This window comes from Papio anubis, chromosome 1 (assembly GCF_008728515.1).
Source record: "Papio anubis isolate 15944 chromosome 1, Panubis1.0, whole genome shotgun sequence".
Lineage (NCBI taxonomy): Eukaryota > Metazoa > Chordata > Mammalia > Primates > Cercopithecidae > Papio > Papio anubis.
Window position 1 is genome coordinate 145,170,892 of NC_044976.1, and position 21,948 is coordinate 145,192,839.

The 21,948-nt window shown below is 38.0% G+C and overlaps 1 protein-coding gene across 15 annotated transcripts in view; it reads left to right on the forward strand.

Moving 5' to 3' along the window:
- ESRRG (estrogen related receptor gamma) overlaps positions 1-21,948 on the forward strand; it is a 640,719-nt gene that overhangs the window by 467,924 nt on the left and 150,847 nt on the right. For all 15 annotated transcript variants that reach the window (XM_021931684.2, XM_003893108.5, XM_021931566.2 and 12 more), the window contains one exon: positions 20,544-20,660. In XM_021931684.2, coding sequence (XP_021787376.1) covers positions 20,544-20,660 — 117 coding nt within the window. The remainder of the gene's footprint in view (positions 1-20,543; positions 20,661-21,948) is intronic.

Sequence of the window (21,948 nt, forward strand, 5' to 3'; positions counted from 1 at the left end):
GCATTTAGGTGAACTGTCTGGGAATTTGTTTAGTTATATTTAGCTCATGGTGCTCAATTAACTTTATTTCCCTGTGAATATGGATGGGAAACGGCACACATCAAAAAGCAAGCCTGAATTTGGAACTTGCATAAAACATTAAATTCTCAGTTAGCTTCACATGTGAAATTTAGGCGCTGAGGTAGTAGCATATCTTCCCTGCGTGAGGTGTGGGAGTGACCATTGTGGAACTAAGTCCACTCTGAACACTGTGGGGCCTAGGACAAGAGTACAGCACACACCCAAATACTGCATAGTATATGTAAATATGTTAAAGTTATAAATCAAGATACCAAATCCCTAAGTGAAATTTGTTCTAGTCTCTTATTTGACCAACCATACCTTCATAATGACCTGGGAGACTGACTTTTTATTAGTCAGACTTTGACTCCAAGGAGCAGTTTTGTGTCAGTGAGAGGCAGTGCAAGGAGAGCTGGTTCATAGCCTGCAGCCCATCCCCTTTCTTTCCCACTCCTCTATCTCCCAATATTGTACATAGGGTGGACACCCTTGCCCACACATCTAAGGCCCAGTGACCCCTTCCGAGCAGCTGTTTTTTAACCACGCACAGGTCTAATGTGCACACCAGAAAGGCAGTTTAGTCCAGTCTAGCTTCCAGAGGACACACCCAAGAGAGAGTCCCGCTCAGACCCTGGCACTTCCATGGGCTTGTGGTGATCTAGCCAGGGAGTTTGAGGATCCCAGGTACTCAGGATCATGGGGTACTTAGGGGACGGCTCCAGCTGGGCTTCGTTCCCTTCGCACTTTGAATGGGATCCTTGTGCTACGTATACCTTCTAAAGCCCACAGCCTTCAGGCAAGGGCTTTTCTTGTCAGAGGCTAAGGTGGCATTAATGTGAGCCTAAATCTCACCTTAAACATGGGGCATTAAGATTAGTCATTTTCCTGCAAGCCGTATGCTAAAGACATGTGGGCATAGCCCTTGGATCTGATGCAACCAACTGCTTTCCTACACTGTGAATTGTATGACTCCTTCCTGAAGCAGGCAGTGTAGTCCTAGAGGATCTTTCCTGGTGTTGCATTTCTTTTGCCATCATGTGCTATTTCGGCCTTAGAATGTTTTCAGTCATAGAGAAAATAAGAACTTACAAATTGAGTGTACATGATATGAACCTTCCAAGGGAAACTAATAAAATGTATTTAACCCAGTGTCTAGAGAAAATAGCTACCTCAGTTTATAGTAAATGGTAGCTTTAAAAATCTAATATGTTCTAAAATTGAAATCCAAAATAATATGGAAATGTCTAAATTGACTTGATGAATCGCAGTAATTATCAGTTTGAATGCAGTGTTAAATTAAATATAGAAGTAATATTTTCCAAAGAAATGTTGTCTATAATTCATTGCTTTAACTTTCTTTTTTGAGACAGAGTCTCTCTCTGTTACTTAGGTTGAAGTGCAGTGGTGCCATCTTGGCTCAATGCAACGTCCGCCTCCTGGGTTCAAGTGATTCTCCTTCCTCAGCTTCCCGAGTAGCTGGTATTACAGGCACACACCAGCAAACCTGGCTAATGTTTGTATTTTTAATAGAGACAGAGTTTCACTATGTTGGCCAGGCTTGTCTCAAACTTCTGACCTCAAGTGATCCGCCCTCCTTTGCCTCTCAAAGTGCTGGGATTGCAGGCATGAGCCACCACGCTCAGCCTGCTTTAACTCTTAACTTGCTTTTGTTGTAAGTTTGACTTTTCCACTTCTTCTTGCATTTGATGCCAATTATGTCTGAGCTTTTGAAATGCATTAATATTGCCAAATTATAAATAACAAGTATCATTCTACTCTTGCTATTTTAATTGTTAGGTTCAGTGTTTATTTTAATAGTAAAAGTTAGTATTACAGACTTTCTTTTTTGGTGAAGATGTACTGTATGAATTTGTGTCCTAAAACAGCATAATTTAGTTTTTCTTTCTATGGTTTTGACTTACTGGAACCACTTATTGGAACAAATGAGTAGTGATTCCTTTTCCATGGTTTGTTCTGACTTGGGGAGTCACCTAAATTGTTATACTTCTGAGGTTGTCAAAGAGCTACTGGTCAGCAGGCATTTTCAAGACACAAATAATAAATTAGTTAGTTTAAATATCTTAGGTTATCACATATCTTAGGATCTGTGGGCCACATGCCTTCTCTGTTCCATACTCTTTGTTTTGTTTTTTAAAACTGTTTAAAAATATTAAAAAACACTCTGAGCTTGAGGGCATTCAAAAACAAGCCCAGACCTGGATTTGACCTGCTGGTCATAGTTTGGGCAACTTCTAAACCAAAACACCCTATTTATCTTCCTTGTAGGCAATGTTGATGAACAAGATTTCTACGCCAAAGGATTTCCTAGGCAGTTTTGTGTACATATCATTTATGAAATTGAAACCCAGTCTCTATCATGATGATTTTTTTTAGTCTATTATTTCCCTTTTCAGAATATTTTTACTTCTTCAGAATTTTCTAGTCTCTTTTCTCTGTTTGGATATTTCAAGCCTGTTTGAACTACACATCTGTGAGCACTATTATATATATGTGTGAATATATGTGTGTGTGAGTGTGTGTGTGTGTTGGCTAGCTAATTAGGAAACAGAATCGGTGTAAATTAAGACAAAGTAACAGAGTGGCTGATGAAAAAAGATCTTTGGGTTGTGTAAAATCAGAGTGATTATTTTCAGAGATTTCATTTCATGGTTGATCTTTGATCAAGGAAAGAAAAACATAATAAAATGTAATGATTCTCACTAGATTTTTGTCCTTCAAATATTAGAAACTCCAGTTTGCAGGAAAACAGAATCTCTGCTGTCATTTACATGTTTATTAAACACACATTATGTTACTGTATTTCTTTTTTTTTTTTTTTTTTTTTTTTTTTTTTTTTTTTTTTTGGCCGGAGTCTTCTCCACAGCCAGCCCAGGCTGGAGTGCAGTGGTAGCGATCTTTCGGCTCACTGCAAGCTCCACCTCCAGTCCCGCCATTCTCCTGCACCTCAGCCTCCCAAGTAGCTGGGACTACAGGCATCCCGCCCCGCAGCGCCGGCTAATTTTTTTGTGTTTCTTCATCAATCCTCTATCAAATTCAGGGATTACAGGCGTGAGCCACCGCGCCCGGCCTATGTTACTGTATTCCAAAAGTCATTTAAAATAGGCACATCATTTTAGCTTTGACTTGTAGGGTATATTTTCCTGTTGGGTGACACTACATAAGAGCCTATCCCATGTAAGAGGTATATGCCAGTGGCATTCAGGATGTACACAAATTTGCAGTAAAACTTTTAATGCCCAACTATAGCTCATGTCAAATTAGGCTAACAAAATTAACTTTCCTAGCAATGTATTTGCAAAAGGGTAACCTTCTTTCCTACTGTCTCTGTTATTACTTCACAGTGATTTGGAAGAAGTGATAGTAAGTGTTTCATATTCCTCTGGTGAAATTAAATATTTATTTATTTGTTTATTTTTTGAGACAGAGTCTCACTCTGTCACCTGGGCTGGAGTGTAATGGTGTGATCTTGGCTCACTGCAACCTCTGCTTCCCGAGTTCAAATTATTCTCCTGCCTCAGCCTCCTGAGTAGCTGGGATTACAGGGGCCAGCCACTACGCCAGCTAATTTTTGTATTTTTTAGTAGAGACGGAGTTTCACCATGTTAGTCACACTGGTCTCGAACTTCTGACTTCAGTTGATCCGCCCGCCTTGGCCTCCCAAAGTGCTGGGATTACAGGTATAAGCCACCACACCTGGTCTTATTTATTTAAAATAATACATTTTGTAGTAGCAATATCACTAATTCATGATAGTTACATTTAATAAAAGGACAAGCTTTTTCATAGTTTTTCAACTTAGTGCTATCTTTTTTTTTTTTTTTTTTTTGAGGTGGAGTCTCACTCTGTCGCCTGGGCTAGAGTGCAATGGCGTGATCTTGGCTCGCTGCAACCTCTGCCTCCTGGGTTCATGTGATTCTCCTGCCTCAGCCTCCTGAGTAGCTGGGATTACAGGCACATGCCACCATGCCTGGTTAATTTTTGTACTTTTAGTAGAGACAGGGTTTCACCATGTTGACCAGGATTGTCTCTCACTCCTGACCTCTGATGATACACCCGCCTCGGCCTCCCAATGTGCTGGGATTACAGGCGTAAGCCACTGCACCTGTCCTAAAGTTAGTTCTATCTTTATACTTTAACCGAATGTGTAATGTATCTGTTACATAAACCCATATTTCATGGATTCTGCTGTGTGATGTGGCCTATATTAGAATCCAAAAAAATACGGATGTAATTCTGGAATAAATTCTCTTTACATACGCATGCTTAATCAGAGCCTATACTCTTATTTATTTTTCCTTTAATAAAACCCTCTGCACTCAGAAAATAAAAGCCATTCCCCATGGCTCTCCTGAGCTAGTGTCCTCAGAAGGAGCAGCATGGATGCAAAGCTGCCCTCCAGGTGCCGACTATGGGTGTAGCTGGCGTAAGACCCGGTGCCTCTCTGGTTCCAGTGTAGGAACATCCCCTATCCTGACCCGTCTGGGCCACTGAAACGTACCTGTTCCCGATTCAATCATTCTTTTATGGAAAAGAAGCCCTTGCATTGCCATTTCTTCCAGTGATTTTTTTTTGGTGGGGGGAGGGGAGTTCTCTTAACCTGCCCCAAACTACAACCTGTGAAGTCTATGAGCTCTCCTAGCAAGTAACTGTTGAGAAGGAGGTTTGTGTTGTTTTTATGTTACAGTCTAAGAGACCTCACAGATCACTTCCAATTAATTCTTATAAAAACGCCATTGACTTTTCTACCTTTTGCAAGGTAGAATTTTACATTTGTGAGTGGACTTTCAGGAAGCGGGTGTGGCTGACTCTTTGCCTACAGATCACTGGACTCTCCCCAGAGGACATGCCATCCATAATCTCTATTATCTGATGACTATTTGTTTTGATGAAGGTACTGGAGGCAGTTCTTTGATTACAAGATAAACTCCCAAACAAAGACATCAGTGCCTTTCTTAGTACTCTGATAGCTTTCCTTCATTCCTCCTTGTGCTCCCTTAACCCAGAACCAAGTCATGACAAATAAGGTTGCTTCAGACCCTGTTAGAAAGCCCCAGTCTACCGAACACCATGTTAAATGCTTGAGAGCAAAACAACAGGAATGATACTTTGTGCTTTATATTTCTCACAATGCATGTCTGTGTACATATGTTCAAATAATTATACAATAAAAGCCATTCCTCCCGTAAACTCAGAATTGGTTATGGGTAAAGCCAGGTAGGGTATATCATAATGTTCACTCTAAATGTAGAAAAGAAAACAGAAATGAATGATGAGAGTTGTGTTGTCAGAGGTTCCTACTGATGTGAGTCACTTTTGCTTAGTAACTCGTTGTGGGGGAATATGACTCAATATGATTTGCTAAATCCATAAGAAAGGTAACATCAGTTCTTGTTGAAAGTCAAACTATGGAAGCTGTTAGGCAACTGGTGAGGTATGACTGGGTGGGGTTCAGAATTTTGACATGAGTAAAGTCATGGGTCAGGACTTTATTTTCTTTTTTTGGTAAAGCCCAGGGCATTGATGTGTTTTCCTGATATATTACTGGATAAACTTAGACAATTTCTTAGAAGTTATAAAACACATTAACTCACTCAAGTTATAAACCACATGAATTCACTTTCTTTTAAAGTTGCTGATAATGAGACTTCAGTGATGTAACGGTCTAGTCATTGGAGCTCATTTATACAATTTAAAAAGTTTCACATAAGCTCAAAATTAGGTACAGGGTGCTGGTGTAGTATTTTAGCTTTTATACTTAAAAGCTAATCTGCTGATATTTAAAATAAACGACATTAAACTTAAAAAATGATTGTGATAAAAAACATAAAATTTACCATCTTAATCATTTTTTAATGTATAGTACATTAGTGTTAACTGTATGTGCATGATTGTGCAATAGCTTATGAGTCTTTAGTATTTCATCATGCTAGATGTAAACTCTGCACTCATGAAACAACTCCTCATTTCTGCCTCCCCCAGTCCCTGCTACCCACCATTCTTCTTTCTGTTTCTATGAGTTTGGCTGCTCTAGATATCTCGTGTAAGTGGAATCATGTCGTCTTTGTCTTTTTGTCACTGGCTTATTTCACTTAGCATAGTATCATCAAAGTTCATTCATGTCACTGTACATGACGGGATTTCTTTATAAAAATGGAATAATACAAGAGTCCCCCATTATCTGCAGGGGATGTGTACCAAGACCACCAGTGGATACCTGAAACTATGGATAGGACTGAACCCTATAGAGATGAGGGGTTTTTTTTTTTCTATACATACATATCTATAATAAAGTGTAATTTATAGATTAGGCCCTGTAAGAGATTAACAAAAATAACTAATACTAAAATAGGACAATTATAACAATATACAGTACTAAAAGTTGTGTGAATATAGTGTCTCTCTCAAAATATTTTACTGTACTACTGTACTTTGGGTAACTGAAACTGCTGAAAGTGAAATCACAAATACCAGAGGACTACTACATTCCACTGTACGGATAGACCACGTTTACTTTGTGCATTCATCTCTTGGCTGACATTTAGGTTGCTTCCATCTCTTGGCTATTATAAATACTACTGCAGTGAACATGGGTGTACAAATACTTGTTTGAGATTCTATTTTTAATTCTTTTGGATATATACATATACCAATAAGTGAAATTACTGGATCACATGGTAATTCTATTTATAATTCTTAGAGGAACTCCCATACTGCTTTCTAGAGCAGCTGTATCATTTTATTTTACCACCAACAGAGCACAAGGGTTCCAATTTCTTCATATTCTTTTCAGTGCTTGTTATTTTCTGTTTTTTTTTTTTTTTTTTTTTTTTTTCCTTCAGTAGCGACCATCCTAAAGGATCAGAGGTGAATGTTTAAATATTTTTGGGAGATTTTATATATATATACCAAATTTATAAATACACCAAAGTTCTAATATTTTATCACCTTAGGCTTATATATATGGATAATGTACATAGTTGTTTTAAGATTCCTGAGCTTAATGCAATGCCTTTAGATGAAGAATTTGTTGGCCTATAATAATATTAATAGTAATAATAAATATATTAGTTTAATTTATAATAATAATGAATATATTTGATTTTGCAAAGTGTCACACATTGTTCTATATGCTTTACATGAATTATCTTATTTCTTTTATCATCCCAATGAAGTAGGCAGTCTTATCATTATTATATTGTCTTCTTTTATAGATGTGGAACTTGAGGCACAGAGAAGTATTTGCCCAAAGAACAACTGAGTCCCCAAAATCTTGAACCCATAGCCTGTCCTCTTAACCCTTTCATTACACTGCCTTGTATATTTTAAAAGCTTTTAAAAGATTGAATGATTTTAGATTGTATTTTTCTTGAGAGAATTTTAATCCATGGGCAAAATTGTTTAAGTTATTAGAATAAAAATGAGGAATTAAGAATATGCTTAATGTTACGATTAGATAATAGTCAAGGTTTTTAGAAAGGAGACAGTCAGAACTAAGTCTTAAAAATACCTAAACGTTTTGTAATTCATTTTTAGAAATCCCTTAAATGTGAAGCTTGAGAGCACAACGCTTGAGTGCCACCACCATTTCCGTTTCCTGTGTCAGTTCTCTGGATTTTTGTCATCTGACATTCATTTCTCCACCCAATGTTCGTTTGTTAGTCTTAGACTGATCTCAAAAATCTGTCTCCACTGATGACACTTCTGTATTCTTTAATTAATTATTTTAGGAAGAAAGAGGCTTATTTCTCTCCTGTTTTGATGTGAGAATAGTTGTCCATTTGCATAAACTTTGTGACCACTCCAGAAGGAAGCTCAGAATCAATCCCTTTTTGCTGTTGTTGTTGTTGGTCTTGGCCTTTTTTTCTTCTTATGATGATGAATGCTAGTTAGAAGGAGAAATTTTTTTTAATCTTTATTTTTAACAAAAAGTTGCTATATTATTTGGAATTAAATCTCATTTTATCTCAAGCAGACTTAAAGAAAGGGCGTCTCTGAATGATACTAGAAAGAATATTCCTGAGAGATTATTTAGTTCAAGGACATCTTTGTTAATTTAGAATGTAGAACTGAAAATCTGAATGTACCTTTAGCATGAATCTGAATACATATCCCAAATCTACATTCTGATATCCATTTTCCTTTCAGTGTGTACTATTTACAGTTTCCATTTGAGGACGATCAGAGATAAGCACAAAAATCTTCAAAGGAAGGAATGTAGCGCTATGTGTTGTCCTCAAGTGTGCCTTTTCTCCCTGCTTTGGCCTCCAGAACATCTTCACTACTCCCAAAGTGCCTCCTGCTTTTGGAAAAACCTCACTGTGCCGAGAGCTTCGCCCATGTTTTATATGGAGAACAATTTCGCATTTTGTGATACTTAGAGCAAAAGTTTTCCAACTGATTCTTCCATTTGTTCTTCTCAGTTATTATCAATTTACAAAGATTTCTTTAAAAAGTTTCTGTGCCTAACTTGGGGGAAACTACCTTACAGAGTCGTGAGCGAGAAAGGAATAATGGATGATAGACTGTAAAGTATTTTTGTCATTGCAGCCTTTTGTCCATATGGTTTAGACAAGAGATGGCTAAACCAAGGCCTGCGGGCCAAATCCATTTTGCTAAAGAAAGTTTTATTGGAACATAGCCACACCTATTCTAGTATAGCCTGTGACTGCTTTTGTGCTACAGCAGCTGAGTTAAGGAGTCACAGCAGAGATTGAATGACCCGCAAAGACAAAAATATGTACAATCTGGGCCTTTCCGAAAAGCTTGCCAACCAAACCCCTGCTCTTCTGTGGAAGAGTTAGAGTTAAACAAATATCCCACAGTGAAGGAGGCATTTTTACCCTATGTCCCTTGACAATCATCAAACAGGAACTCCCCCAGCTCTCCCTGCTCAATTGTCCTCTATACTTCTCTTTCTTACTCTTTGTAGGGAGATGCAAGGCACTTATCTGAAATCTCTAACACAGCAGACAGTTCAGGTATACAGATTTTATTTTAAACTTCAGATACAGACTACATGCCAGGAGCTTCCATTGTTTTCTGGGCTTTCCTCGTCTTTCTCTTAATCCAGCCAGCAGCCCTGTCTGAGTTCCCTGACCCTTGGGGTAATTACTGTTTTTTGAATGTTTTACCTTCTTTTATGACTGAGTCCATGGCATACTCTTTGGTTGGTTGGTTCGCTTTTGCTTCTCACAAAGTGCCTTTTGACTCAGATATCAGTTCTTTGTCTTTTGGCTGACAAGCATAAGGCCAGAAGAAATTCTCTGACTGGCACTTCATTACTTCTGCGCTGAGAACCAACCTTGGGGCACTTCTTGAGTCGCTCTTAGCTCTTTCTCCTGCATTCCTTCCCTGAATACAGTAATGATGCTGTTATTATTGCTAATATTATAATCAATACTCACTCTCTGTCAGGAACTCTGCTAAGCATCTTAAATACATCATCTTACTTAATATTAATAGCAATCCCATAATGTATCAATTATTATTACCCATCCACTTGTCATTCATAAAGAAGGTAACTCCAAATTTAAGAGCTGTTCCAAAGTCAAACGGAAAATGGTAGAATGAGGCAGCCCAATTTGACTCCAGTATGTTAGCTCGTAATCCATATGTTATACTGCCTCCTACAGCTTACACACAGATCAATTACCATTACTTATGTCAAGAAGGAGTTCCCCAAATCAGTATTAATTTTAGAGGATGCAGATATTTGTTGAATATATGAACTTGATCTTAAAAGCAAACTCTAATTCCATTTTTTCTTTTCTGACAAACTTTGGGCACGTTGATAGCATCCAAGAACAGAAGCACTTCGGGATGGTATTAGAAAAGGTTATACTTGTTCAAGGTAGAAGGGAAATCTCAAGAAGTAAAATTTCTATTTAAGAATCAACTGCTTTTGTCATACAGGGTATGATCCAAATGTCTCTAACTGGTCATATGAACTTGTACCAGTCTGCAAAAGTCACCGTAAAATGTACACATTGAAACCGTTTCTATCCAAAGATAGTGAATGCATTAGATGTAATTAGCATTGCTTTATTTTCCAAGAATATTTTATTAACAAGCCTTTTGTTGTTGTTGCATGTTTTGAAAGGCAGATAGGCAGACTTGCATCAAGGTTATTTAAAATTCACAGGTAGAAGAAGAACATGTAAAAATCGATGTTAGATATAGAGCACAGCAAATTTGGAAGTTGTGGTCAGCTCAGATATTATATATTTCTTGTGGCAGTGGTCACCTTTGAGCTCTTTTATAAGGACTTCTATGACATGATCTGTGTACTGTAAGAGCTTAAAAACTAAGAAGAAGAGACTGTACACATCATGTAGGATATGCATTTTACACTGTAAAAAACAGTTGCCTTTTACAAGGAGACATCATTATATCAGAACTAAAAACATTGAATTTCTTTAGTCCTTGGATGAGAGACGTTTATATTCTCCATCATTTTCACTAGTGTATTTTTATTATACACTTACCAGTCCTTTTTAAACGTATTTCAGAACACACCCTCATGATTATGGATTACTTTTTTTTTTCCATCATGAACAAGAATATTATTTTGGGATTGTTAAAATGCATTGTGTACACCCTGACACCTGTTGCTTTGGTGACATGCTCTGTTTGGTTTCTGTGGAATTAAACCGGCCACCAACCATACTGGTACAGAGACAAGTTGAGGGATTTCTTTTTGAGGTGTTGAGAGATTCTGTTCTCTGAAAGCAACCCTATCCTATCCCACAGCTGCCCTTACACCATAAGTCTGACAACAGCAAAAGACAATGCCAAGATCCACCCTGAACCTATCACTCTCAGGCTCCTATGTCAGGCATCAACATTTCCTTTCTGACTGGTAACAATAGCAACAGCAACAGCTATGCAGAGTGCTTTTTCAGAAGATGAAACTTTCGTTTTTATTTCTATTCTTAACAACATTTAATTAATTACTTTTAAAAGATTAGAGTTAGGCAGCATTGCCTCAGATTTAAGAGCACAAACTTTGGATCCAGGTTGCCTGGGTTCAAATCCTGGTTCTAGCGCTTGTTAGCGATATGATTCTGGGTATGTTACCTTATTCTCTCTCTGCCTTAAATCTCTAATCACAAAATGGGAGTTCATAATGTAAAGCACATCAAAGAGTACCTGAGAGTCTTAGTGTTTGTTATTATCCTGTTGTTAGGTATTGATATCTTAGCTTTTGTGGATGCATTTAAAGGCCATTGAACTGGATGTTGGGATATCTCAGTTTTAGTCTCATTTCTGCAGTTAACTAACTCATATTCTTAGAAAGAGTGTGGAGCGATCATAGGTTCTAGTGATAATAGATAAGTCATTACATATTATTGCTTTTATGGTCTTCTACATAAAACAAGGGGGCTGAAGCAGCTGGAATTTAGAATCTCTTTGAAATCAAATATCCTATAAGTCTGTGTTGTTTTATGCCAAATAATATACTCTTGGTGGATAGCTAACACTTTTATTCTAAATTTTTAATGAATAATTTGGGGCTAAACACTAAAATGGGGGAATGAATAACAGACTCACTAAAAATTAAGTTGACAAATGAGTGTTTCCAATGGGTCATTGACTTGATCTGACACTCTCTTGTACACAGAGGATTCTGAAGGGAATAAGATGCTGCCCTCAAAGAATATACAGTTGGGACAGAACGGGGGCAATTCCACAGACACATATAATAAAGTGCGTTAAGTGCTAAGAGAGGGACTCATCTGAAAGGTAAGTGCGGGATGAACTAGTTACATCCACAAGGACCCCTAACTCAGTCTTAGGAGCCCTGGAATCATCTCCCTGAAGAAATGATAGAAGCAGCACATAGAGAGGAGCAGGGGGAAAGGATGCTGCTTTCTAGGAACTTCCAGTAATGCCATGTAGGTTTCAGACAAGCGGGTGGGGTTGAGATGGGGTAGAAGGCAACCTGGGACTGTGGCAAGAGATAAGGCAGGAATAAGGTTTTTGAAGAGCTTTGCAAATGCTTTGCCCTCTGTTCTAATCAGATCATACTCAGCGACAGGCACTGTGTGTGCTCCAAGGTAGAGACAGGAAGTGTTCATGAGCAGATGTAGTTGATGCCTCAGAAACTCACTTCTCAGACATTTTGGTACTTTCAAGAACAACTGTCTTCCTTTCCTTCTCAATATGTGTAAAACATAGCTAAATGCTCTCCCTAGAAGTGTTGAAAGGACAAAATCTACTTTCAGTGTCTCTGAGTGAATGGCGTATTCATTTTCACACCCTTGCATAAATCTGAGGAAGGTTATTTTATTTTATAATATTTGCAAACTGGAGATTAAAGCCTTAGGATTCAAGATAAATAACAATAAATGGGATCTTAAGACAGTTCTCTCCTTTTTCCTCAGAAAAGGGATCAAAACCGTATGTATATGATCTTAATACCTTCATTTCATGTAATTCTTACAAAGTTATAAAGCAGATATGATTATTTCTCTTTTTGTACTTTAGCAAACTGTGGGTAACAAAGGCAACTGGTTCAAGTTCACACAGCCAGTAAAATGGTAGAGCTGGAATTTGAACCTAGGTTTGCATCTCTCCTCTCCTCTCCTCTCCTCTCCTCTCCTCTCCTCTCCTCCCCTTCCCCCTGCTCCCTTCCCTCCCTCCCCTCTCCCTCCTCCTCCCCTCCCCCCTTCTCTTCCCTTCCCTTCCCTTCCCTTCCCTTCCCTTCCCTTCCCTTCCCTTTTCTTTTCTTTTTTCTTTTCTTTTCTCTTCTTGAGGTGGAGTCTTGCTCTGTCACCCAGGCTGGAGTGCACTGGCATGATTTCAGCTCACTCCAACCTCCGCCTTCTGGTTTCAAGTGATTATCCTGCCCCAGCCTCCTGAGTAGCTGGGATTACAGGCGTGCACCACCATACTTGGCTTTTTTTTTTTTTTTTTTTTTTCTCTGTATTTTTAGTAGAGATGGAGTTTCGCCATGTTGGCCAAGCTGGTTTTGAACTCCTGACCTCAGGTGATCCACCTGCCTTGGCCTTCCAAAGTGCTGGGATTACAGGAGTGAGCCACAGCTCCTGACCTTTCTTTCTTTTCTCCTCCCCTCCTGTCACACATTCCTCCTCAGACATTTTTCTTAACTATACGCAAAGTAACATACTAAAGATGGACATAGAATGGACATACAAAAATTTTGTCCTAAAAACCAAACACCACGTGTTCTCACTCATAGGTGGGAATTGAATGATGAGAACACTTGGACACAGGAAGGAGAACATCACACACCGGGGCCTGTCATGGGGTAGGGGGAAGGGGGAGGGATAGCATTAGAAGATATACCTAATGTAAATGATGAGTTAATGGGTGCAGCACACCAACGTGGCACATGTCTACATATGTAACAAACCTGCACATTGTGCACATGTACCCTACAACTTAAAGTATAATAATAATAAAATTGTCCTAAAATGAACATGCACAATGTCTAATGTTTAGTTGATAGTTGTAGAATTAAAGTGATAAGGCCGGGCGCGGTGGCTCAAGCCTGTAATCCCAGCACTTTGGGAGGCCGAGACGGGCGGATCACCAGGTCAGGAGATCGAGACCATCCTGGCTAACACGGTGAAACCCCGTCTCTACTAAGAAATACAAAAAACTAGCCGGGCGAGGTGGCAGGCGCCTGTAGTCCCAGCTACTCGGGAGGCTGAGGCCGGAGAATGGCGTGAACCCGGGAGGCGGAGCTTGCAGTGAGCTGAGATCCGGCCACTGCACTCCAGCCTGGGCTACAGAGCGAGACTCCGTCTCAAAAAAAAAAAAAAAAAAAAAAAAAGAATTAAAGTGATAAAAGAATGCCCATATTTACAAATTTAGGGGAACCTGAGAGAAGATGTAGTTTTTTTAAAAACTGGAAAAAAATCAAGGCTAAGTAATTTGTTCTCATTTTTTAGCATTTTTAAGTGCTAAGCATTTTTCATTCAATACAGTGGAGGAATAGAATCTTATTGTTAGAAATGTTGCACAGGGAGTGGCCAGAACTGGCACAGACAGTAGCCTTGGTGACTCTCCCAAACATAGGACACTGTAGGATGAAACCAGAGTGTGTGATCTCCAGTCACTAGACATTGCCTGCTTGTGAATATTCTTCCAGTCTTTCTCCCTTAAGGGCAAAGCATCGTCCATTTCTATTTGGGAGTGAGGCTTGAGTTTCACCTTGAAAATGCAGCAATTTGCGCCGCTATGCTGTATGCCTCTTATATACTACATTTATGATTGTCAGAATTTAATCTTATAGAATGCTAAAGAATCAACTAGCAAAAGATCTTGTCTATACCTTCCTGTTCCCCACCTCGTTTTTTATGGGGTAGAGAGACAGTTCAGAGGCAAAGAGTATGAGACTTGGGCACACTCCTGTGTGTGAAATTGCTTTGATAAGAGTCAGCTCTAACTATTAACCTGATGTGATGCTTCTCTCCTCCCGCTTCAGTATGCCACAACCTCACCTGGCAGGTGGTCTGGGGTCCCATTAGTAGAGTGATACTACCCATTTCTAGTAGTATTTTTGGAAATCCTCTTTTAGAGCCTGAAACAGAGTCTCACAATAGCTTCAGTGATGGCAAATCATTGACCTTTAAGGGTAGACTTAAAATTTAGTAATGAACAAAAATCATCTGGCTTGATGTCAAAATGGAAAGGGCAATACGTTTGGGTGAAAGTGAGATATAATATAGTGCCTCCCAATCCCTGTTTATACCTTGTAAAGTGGCTCTGGTGGCAGTTCTAAAGGAAGCACCAAAAAGTATTTGATGGAATCCCTTGAGAACAGATGTAGTGTTCCTACATAACTTATTTGAAGTCGAACTGTTGATGCATTCTTTGAAAAACATATAACTCCCTTAACTTACGTGTTCATTGATGTAATTATGACTTTTAAAAAGTTATGTATATAGAATAAATTACTATTCCATAATATGAATCTCAGCTATAGATAGTATTTTCTTTTTCAGGTGGAAATGAGCACAGAATAGCTAGAAACAAACCATTGAAAACAAGAAAGAAAAACAAAGAAAAAAAGGAAAGTTGGATCACTGTAAAAATGGAAAAACCTTTGCTACTATACAATAAAGACAGAGTTTTCTTTCTTTCTTACTTGTTTATGTTTTAGGGCATTTAAAACAAAAATACTACAGATTATTGCCTGCAAGATTTCAGTGCTCTGTAATTGTGTACTGAGGCAAATCCCATTATTTTTAAATCACTTAATGTTGAAAAACAATTGAATAAACCCCACTTGGAGTGCCCTGTGGGTCATTGCAAGCTATTTGGTTCTGTTAATAAAATTAAAACAATTGCGAGAAATATACAGATGCTTTCAAATCGGCTTTACAATTGTGATGTCTATGTATGAAAGAGAGGACATGTCTTAGGAACTACATAAATCCAAATGTATCATTACCATGTGGGAGTGATGTGATTCAGGAATAAAGATTTGACATATATTTTTATTTTGAGATGCCATGCTAATTTACATCATTCAGCCCTTTCACTGCCAAACTGTAAAAGTCCATTAAGTGACTGAAAGGAATATACAAATTATCCACTGGCACTCCAGGCTGGAGTTTTACATACACCCTGTTATTCTCTCCGCCAGCTAGCTGCAAGATTCTATTAAGCAGTAAGTGAGAAAATTATATTGCCTGCAAACTAATTGTACAAAAGACTCTGAAATAAGTAATCAGAGCCCAGGACTTTCTGAAAAGCCGCCAGGAGATATTATAAATTGCTCTATCATTCTTGTCAGCCTGGTTTAAAAATCCAGAGCTTCCATGTTGATTTGGTTCCCTTTGAAGCAGAGCACACTTCCCTAGCTATTGACAAAACTGGGAAAATTCCAGTCGTGTCATCAGTAGCTGCCCAATTCAGTCCCTGGTGCCATCTAACAAATGTGTCCCAGAAAATAGCAAGCTATAATCCAAGAAAACTCCGTGTCTGAAATGAAAATCCTGTGCTGTGAACAATAACTTCTGCATCCTCCTGAGTGAATATCCAGTGTTCACATTCCAGGTGCCCATAGTTGCTACTGGAAATATTTTTGTCTAGTTTCCACCTTTAGAGAATGGAAGGAAAACAAGTGCCCCGTAGAGATCATATGGTCTACTGGGAGTAATGTCTTTGAACCATTACTAAAATAGATGTAACATCGTTACCCAGGTGCTTGGGGCAGCACATTTTTAGGATAAAATCCTTTCTTTATTGAATAGAAAAAGCACCAGGGAAGGTTTTTCAAGGGCACAATTTCTGTAGACTCTAACATGGATCAAAGATTTTGTTGGGTGGGTGATCATAGCCAACAACAATGAACTGAGTAACTCAATGGGAGGGCTTGGAAATTAGAGAGGTTTTCCTCCAGCAAATAAGTTATTTACAATGATGTTGACTTGTTTTTCAAGATATAAACCAGAGTCACTTAGTGAAATCAAGGTTATCCATATGTATCAAGGCAACTTTATTGAAAAAAATATTTGTGAAAGGGACCCAGTTAATCAGAAACAATTTCTGTACACTTCAGCTGAAAATATATCGTTTGTGAAGACACTAGGACCACTATGTCTTCCATTCATTCATGGTGAAATTTTTACACATATGTTGTATTTGCTGTCGCTCTGGGAAGAGTCCTTTACCTCCTTCACCCCAACGTAGTCATTTCTTTACTTTTCATGGCATAGTTCAAGCATTTGCTCCTAGTGGAGAATTTGCTGATCTTCCCAAGCATAATCCCTGTGTTTGTGGGAATGTATGTACTTACCAGTATGCCAGTACTGCATCCTGAACCATGACACCATCCACTAAACTGCATTGTTTGTTTATACGTCTTGTCTCCTCTTGGTGGACTCCTTAATATCAGGAACCACCTCTCTCTATCCCAAACCAGCCGTAATACAAAACTCCTGGCTCATCGATTAGCACTGAGGATTCAACAAGGAATAATGCAGAGGTCCTACTTCAACACTTCATTCTAACACACTAGGAAAACCTCCCCTACTTTTACATTTCTTATTATCATTGAAGAATTATAGAATGTAATGGATAAAAAGGAGACCAGAGTCCTTTAAATGTGATCTAAAACTCTCATATCGTTATTTGACAGATTCCCTTCTGCCTTTTGAAGAGATTTAAAATCTTTACATAATTATTCCTAGATGAGTCATTCATAGATTTAGCTACTATTATTGAATCAATCCTAAATATTTTCTCCAATGTAGCTCCAATTCTGAGAGCACTCATTTTGTCAATACCAATAAGAATTATATAGTAAGATAAAAATTATATAACTCATTTAGCACCATCTATCTGTATTATTTTCTTTTTCTTTTATTTTTATTCTATTCATATCAGTATGGATTTTTATTTCCCATATAATATAATTTCCTTTATGATTTCCTCTTTTATTCACACTTCACTCCTCAGAAGCTTTTGTAATTTTTTTTGGCATAATCTTTCCCCTTTTGCTATACTTTTTTCCATTTTTGTCAAAGCTACTGTTCACAATTTTGAAAAATTAACTAGACTTTTTTTTTTTTTTGAGACAGAGTTTCGCTCTTGTTGCCCAGGCTGGAGTGCAATGGCTCACTGCAACCTCCATCTCCTGGGTTCAAGTGATTCGCCTGCCTCAGCCTCCCACGTAGCTGGGATTACAGGCATGCACCACCACACCTGGCCTCCCAAAGTGTTGGAATTACAGGCGTGAGCCACTGTGCCCAGCTTGGATGGTTTTTATACTGCATAAAAAATGTCCATTGTCCTCTAGTGTCTTACCATCCAATGGGTAATATGTGTGTGAAAGGTATAACAAAATATGGTCTGTCTGGATATGATGAGAGTACCTGAAAAGATATGAAAACCAAGAAATCATATTCTGGGATAGTCAGAGAAGTTTTCATGAAAGATTGGAATGGAGTTGGGCTTGAACAAGGAGCCTTGGAAATATTTTAAGTAGAAAAAGTGGCAAAGATAGATAATTCTCAGAGGAAAGTTTGAAGGACACTTAGCAAAAAATGAATAAATCAAATTGGCTGCCTCAAAAAGTTCATGTCAGGTAACAATTGCAATATTGCTGGAAAAGTAAATGAAAGGCTGGGAGAAGACCCTGTTTGTAAGCCTTATGGTTTATATTTCATCCAGAAAGGCAAATAATTCTATTGATTTTTTGAAATCAGCGTAATGACATGATCAAAGCAGTCCTGGGGAGAGGAAGATGACAGCGGTATGCCGCGTGGATTAGAGTGGGTCAGGACGGAGGCAAAAAGCCCAGGGAGGGGATAACTGCCATAGTCCAGGTGTGAGCTCACACATGCCTGATGTGCATTCTTGTCAGAAGTTTGTTGATATGAAGGATGGGGATACAGTTTTCAAAGAGGAAGTGGAACAGGTTTGAAAAGAATGATGATTATGTTTGTGGCAGTGGATCATCCTGGTAGAAGTTTTTAGCACTGGGTTAAAGGTGGGTAGGACTAGCACTCATACCTTGATAAGGGAAGTGATGAAAGTGTTACTTCATACTGACTTTTCAGGCAGAAAAAAGGAAAAGAATGCTGTTTGGCAAACTTTTTTTTCCTCTTTCTTTCTGTTCCTTTTAACCAGTCACTGTTCAGTCCTTCCTAAGACAGCAAAGACCTGTTTCTTTTTAAGTAAATATAGGGGGAGCCGTACAGGTTGGAAGGATACTAATTAACCCTTAGAAAATTACTAGCAAAACTCTTTTGATGCCAAATAAATATTCAGAAATGGTTAAAGAAACTCTGCAGTGAAGAATGTTTCATCTAAAGTTCAGATTATAAATACTTTTATTCTTAACTGTGACCCAGCCACTCTGGTTTCTTTGACTTATCCTTGGTTTTCTAAGAGTATAGCCATCAGTAATATCATCCAAGGAAGGTGATGGTATATACTTCTGTTGATGCAATTAATATTACTCTTATTATTTAACCTCCTGTTAAAAAGTAGTTGCTTTTATTATTATAAATGCCCTGAATTAGAATGCTAATTTAGGCAATTTTGATAGGCTATCTGAAATTATAATGTGTTTCTTTCAAGTCATGCATACTTAACCAGTTTTCAGTAGTTATAAGTGGTTAGATATTACCTCCTGTTGAATTAGCAGTTGCTGAGTAGTTGAGTCTTTGTACTACCCTGCAATCCACTAATGTGGTATTTAATGAGGAGACATCAGTCTGAAGAAAGGTAGTCAATATAAATCAGTGTTTACAAAGTGTGATTAACTCTGAAATATTTCATCAATGCTGTGGTCCCAGGCAGACTCTATGCTAATTACTAGAATCTGCGCATGTTTCAGGGGACTTGGATGGACCCTGAGTATTGCAAACATGGAGCAGCAAAATTGCAATTATGCTCGGACCGTCGCTGATGACAATTTATGCATTTGGTGTGATGACCTCCCCCTTCCCAAGAGGGCAATAAACAGAATGCATTTTCATTAAGATACTAATGCACTTAATCACAAGGGGAAAGGGTTAGGAAGTAACGAAAGACCTTCAAGCACTATGTGACAGAGCTGATAGGGAAGAAAAGCTTTATTTTAAAGGCAGCTTCTTTACAAAGCTGTAGGCAGCCCCAGAGTACATCCCACACACTGTCATTGGTACTAATTGAAAAAAAAATTTAGTTTGGATCTTCTTCTGGTTTCTTAGTTACCATTTTAAATATGTAGGTACTACCATAAGTGATACAAAGTCTAATATTAAAAATATATAATTTCATAGCAATTTATTCTTTAGTCTAACATCAGGGAACTTCAGTGTTTGGAATTAATTATGCAAATTATGTAACACATATCATGATGATGATGATGATGATAATGATGATGACCATCATCTTCATTATCATCGCCATCATCAGGAAGCATTTACCAAGCACAGAATTGTGTTGTAAGGCTCTGGTAAGTGCTAAAGCAACAACTATGTAATTTCTGTCCCTACCCTCTAGGAGCTTACTATAACATCCCAGATTTGTTTACATACCATTTTCCACAGTGAAGTTTATATTGTTCAATGTCAGAAAGACAAGAAGCCTGATGCACCAAAGTATTAGGAAACAGAATAAATCCAGGATTGGCAATCCAAGAATCTGGTTTTCATATTTGTGTTTTCATGAACATACTCTATTTTGAAATTTCTTTTGGATCACAAGATTCTGGAAGACTCTTCCTTTGCATGGGTGGACTCAGCATAATGTTTTGAAGACTAATTTTAAAGTTCATCTATTGAAGCATTTTGCCATGTGTGTTCTCCTTGCCCCACGTATCTTTTGTGATTATAGCAGAACATCTAGCTTGGTATTTGTGACATTTCTGTTGAGTCTCATGTGACATTTTTCGGGGTTGGGGGGAGTAAGAATAATAGAGTTGACATTGCCTTTGGGATGCTAATGTTTTCTGGATCTTGCAAATCTGACAACTTTTCTTCAAACTTGTGTTGTAGGCAATATAGAATACAGCTGCCCTGCCACGAATGAATGTGAAATCACAAAGCGCAGACGTAAATCCTGCCAGGCTTGCCGCTTCATGAAGTGTTTAAAAGTGGGCATGCTGAAAGAAGGTAAGGCTCTTTTCTAGTGCCCCTGAGCTTTTGATTTTGGTGTGGGGATGGGAGGCAAAAAATTCCACCAATTTTAGAGAAACCAGAAAAAGATGAGGTAACAGTAAGTACTCTGACTCTGATGGCAGAATACTCCTTTATACCTGAACTTTCTGATAACTTATGGCTAACCACTTGACATTGACAGGACGGGACAAGGTAGGAGAAGCAGATGTACAGCCAAACACACCAGGTATGCTTGACCGTAGTGCTTTTTTCTTCTTTACAATTTGCAGAAAGCAAAGGATAAAGACAAACCAAGAGGCTACTGCCATTGAATTTTTAGTTTTCTTCTCATTACTGGGTTTGCAGAGAGTGTTTTTTTGTTTGTTTGTTTGTTTTAATTAATCTTGGATTTAAAGCACTCTTTATTCTTTCCCAACCTTATCTTTTAGAGTTTATTTTCTATTACAAATGGCTTGAAATATGATATTAAAATTGCTTTCTATTTGCTTTCAGTTGGGGATAACAACAACAAACATAAAATAGTAACAGTGACATGTATTCTGTGCTAAACAAATTGCTTAAGCTCACACAGTTTATAATTGGTGGAGCCAGGAACTGAGCCCATTGATTCTAGATGCCGCTTAACTATTCCACACATGTCAAAGGTCCTGAAATATTTGTATATTTCAGCATTTCTAGCGAAACTCACATGTTAGCTTGGAGATGGATAAAATGTTTTCTTTACTTTGTGAGGTCTGTGATTCAGTTTTTGTTCTTTTACGCATTGCTGTACTTGTGTGTGTGTTTGTAAATGTCCATTTTTACATGCTGCATTTAGAATTTTCTGTTTCCTTTTCTTCAGAAAATTCACCAGGTTTGAAATGAACACAGTTTTATAAAGTAACACAATGAAATGTTGGTAATTAATGTTTGAACAGAAAATTAGATTCATTAAATATTTAAATGTATAACTTCTGTTGCATCACAGAACTATGCTTTGTTTCTGGGGCTTGTCCTATTATTATATTTTGTTCTTACTAGAGATCCCCTATTTTTCTAGTCCATCGCCTTAACCACTCGGCCACGAGTACTGGCGGTGAGATCCCCTATTTTTTAACTTTTAAATCCAAATAGGCTCACATATTAATTCACCAACAGTGAATCAGAGTGTAAATGAGTGAGTGCCGTCACGTGGTGTCATAATTTTTCCTGATTTGTTCTTCTTTCAAGATTTTTACTGTGAACAATATTATAGGAAGATGAGTGGATCAGATTATGTTTGGATATATGGAATTCACATCGT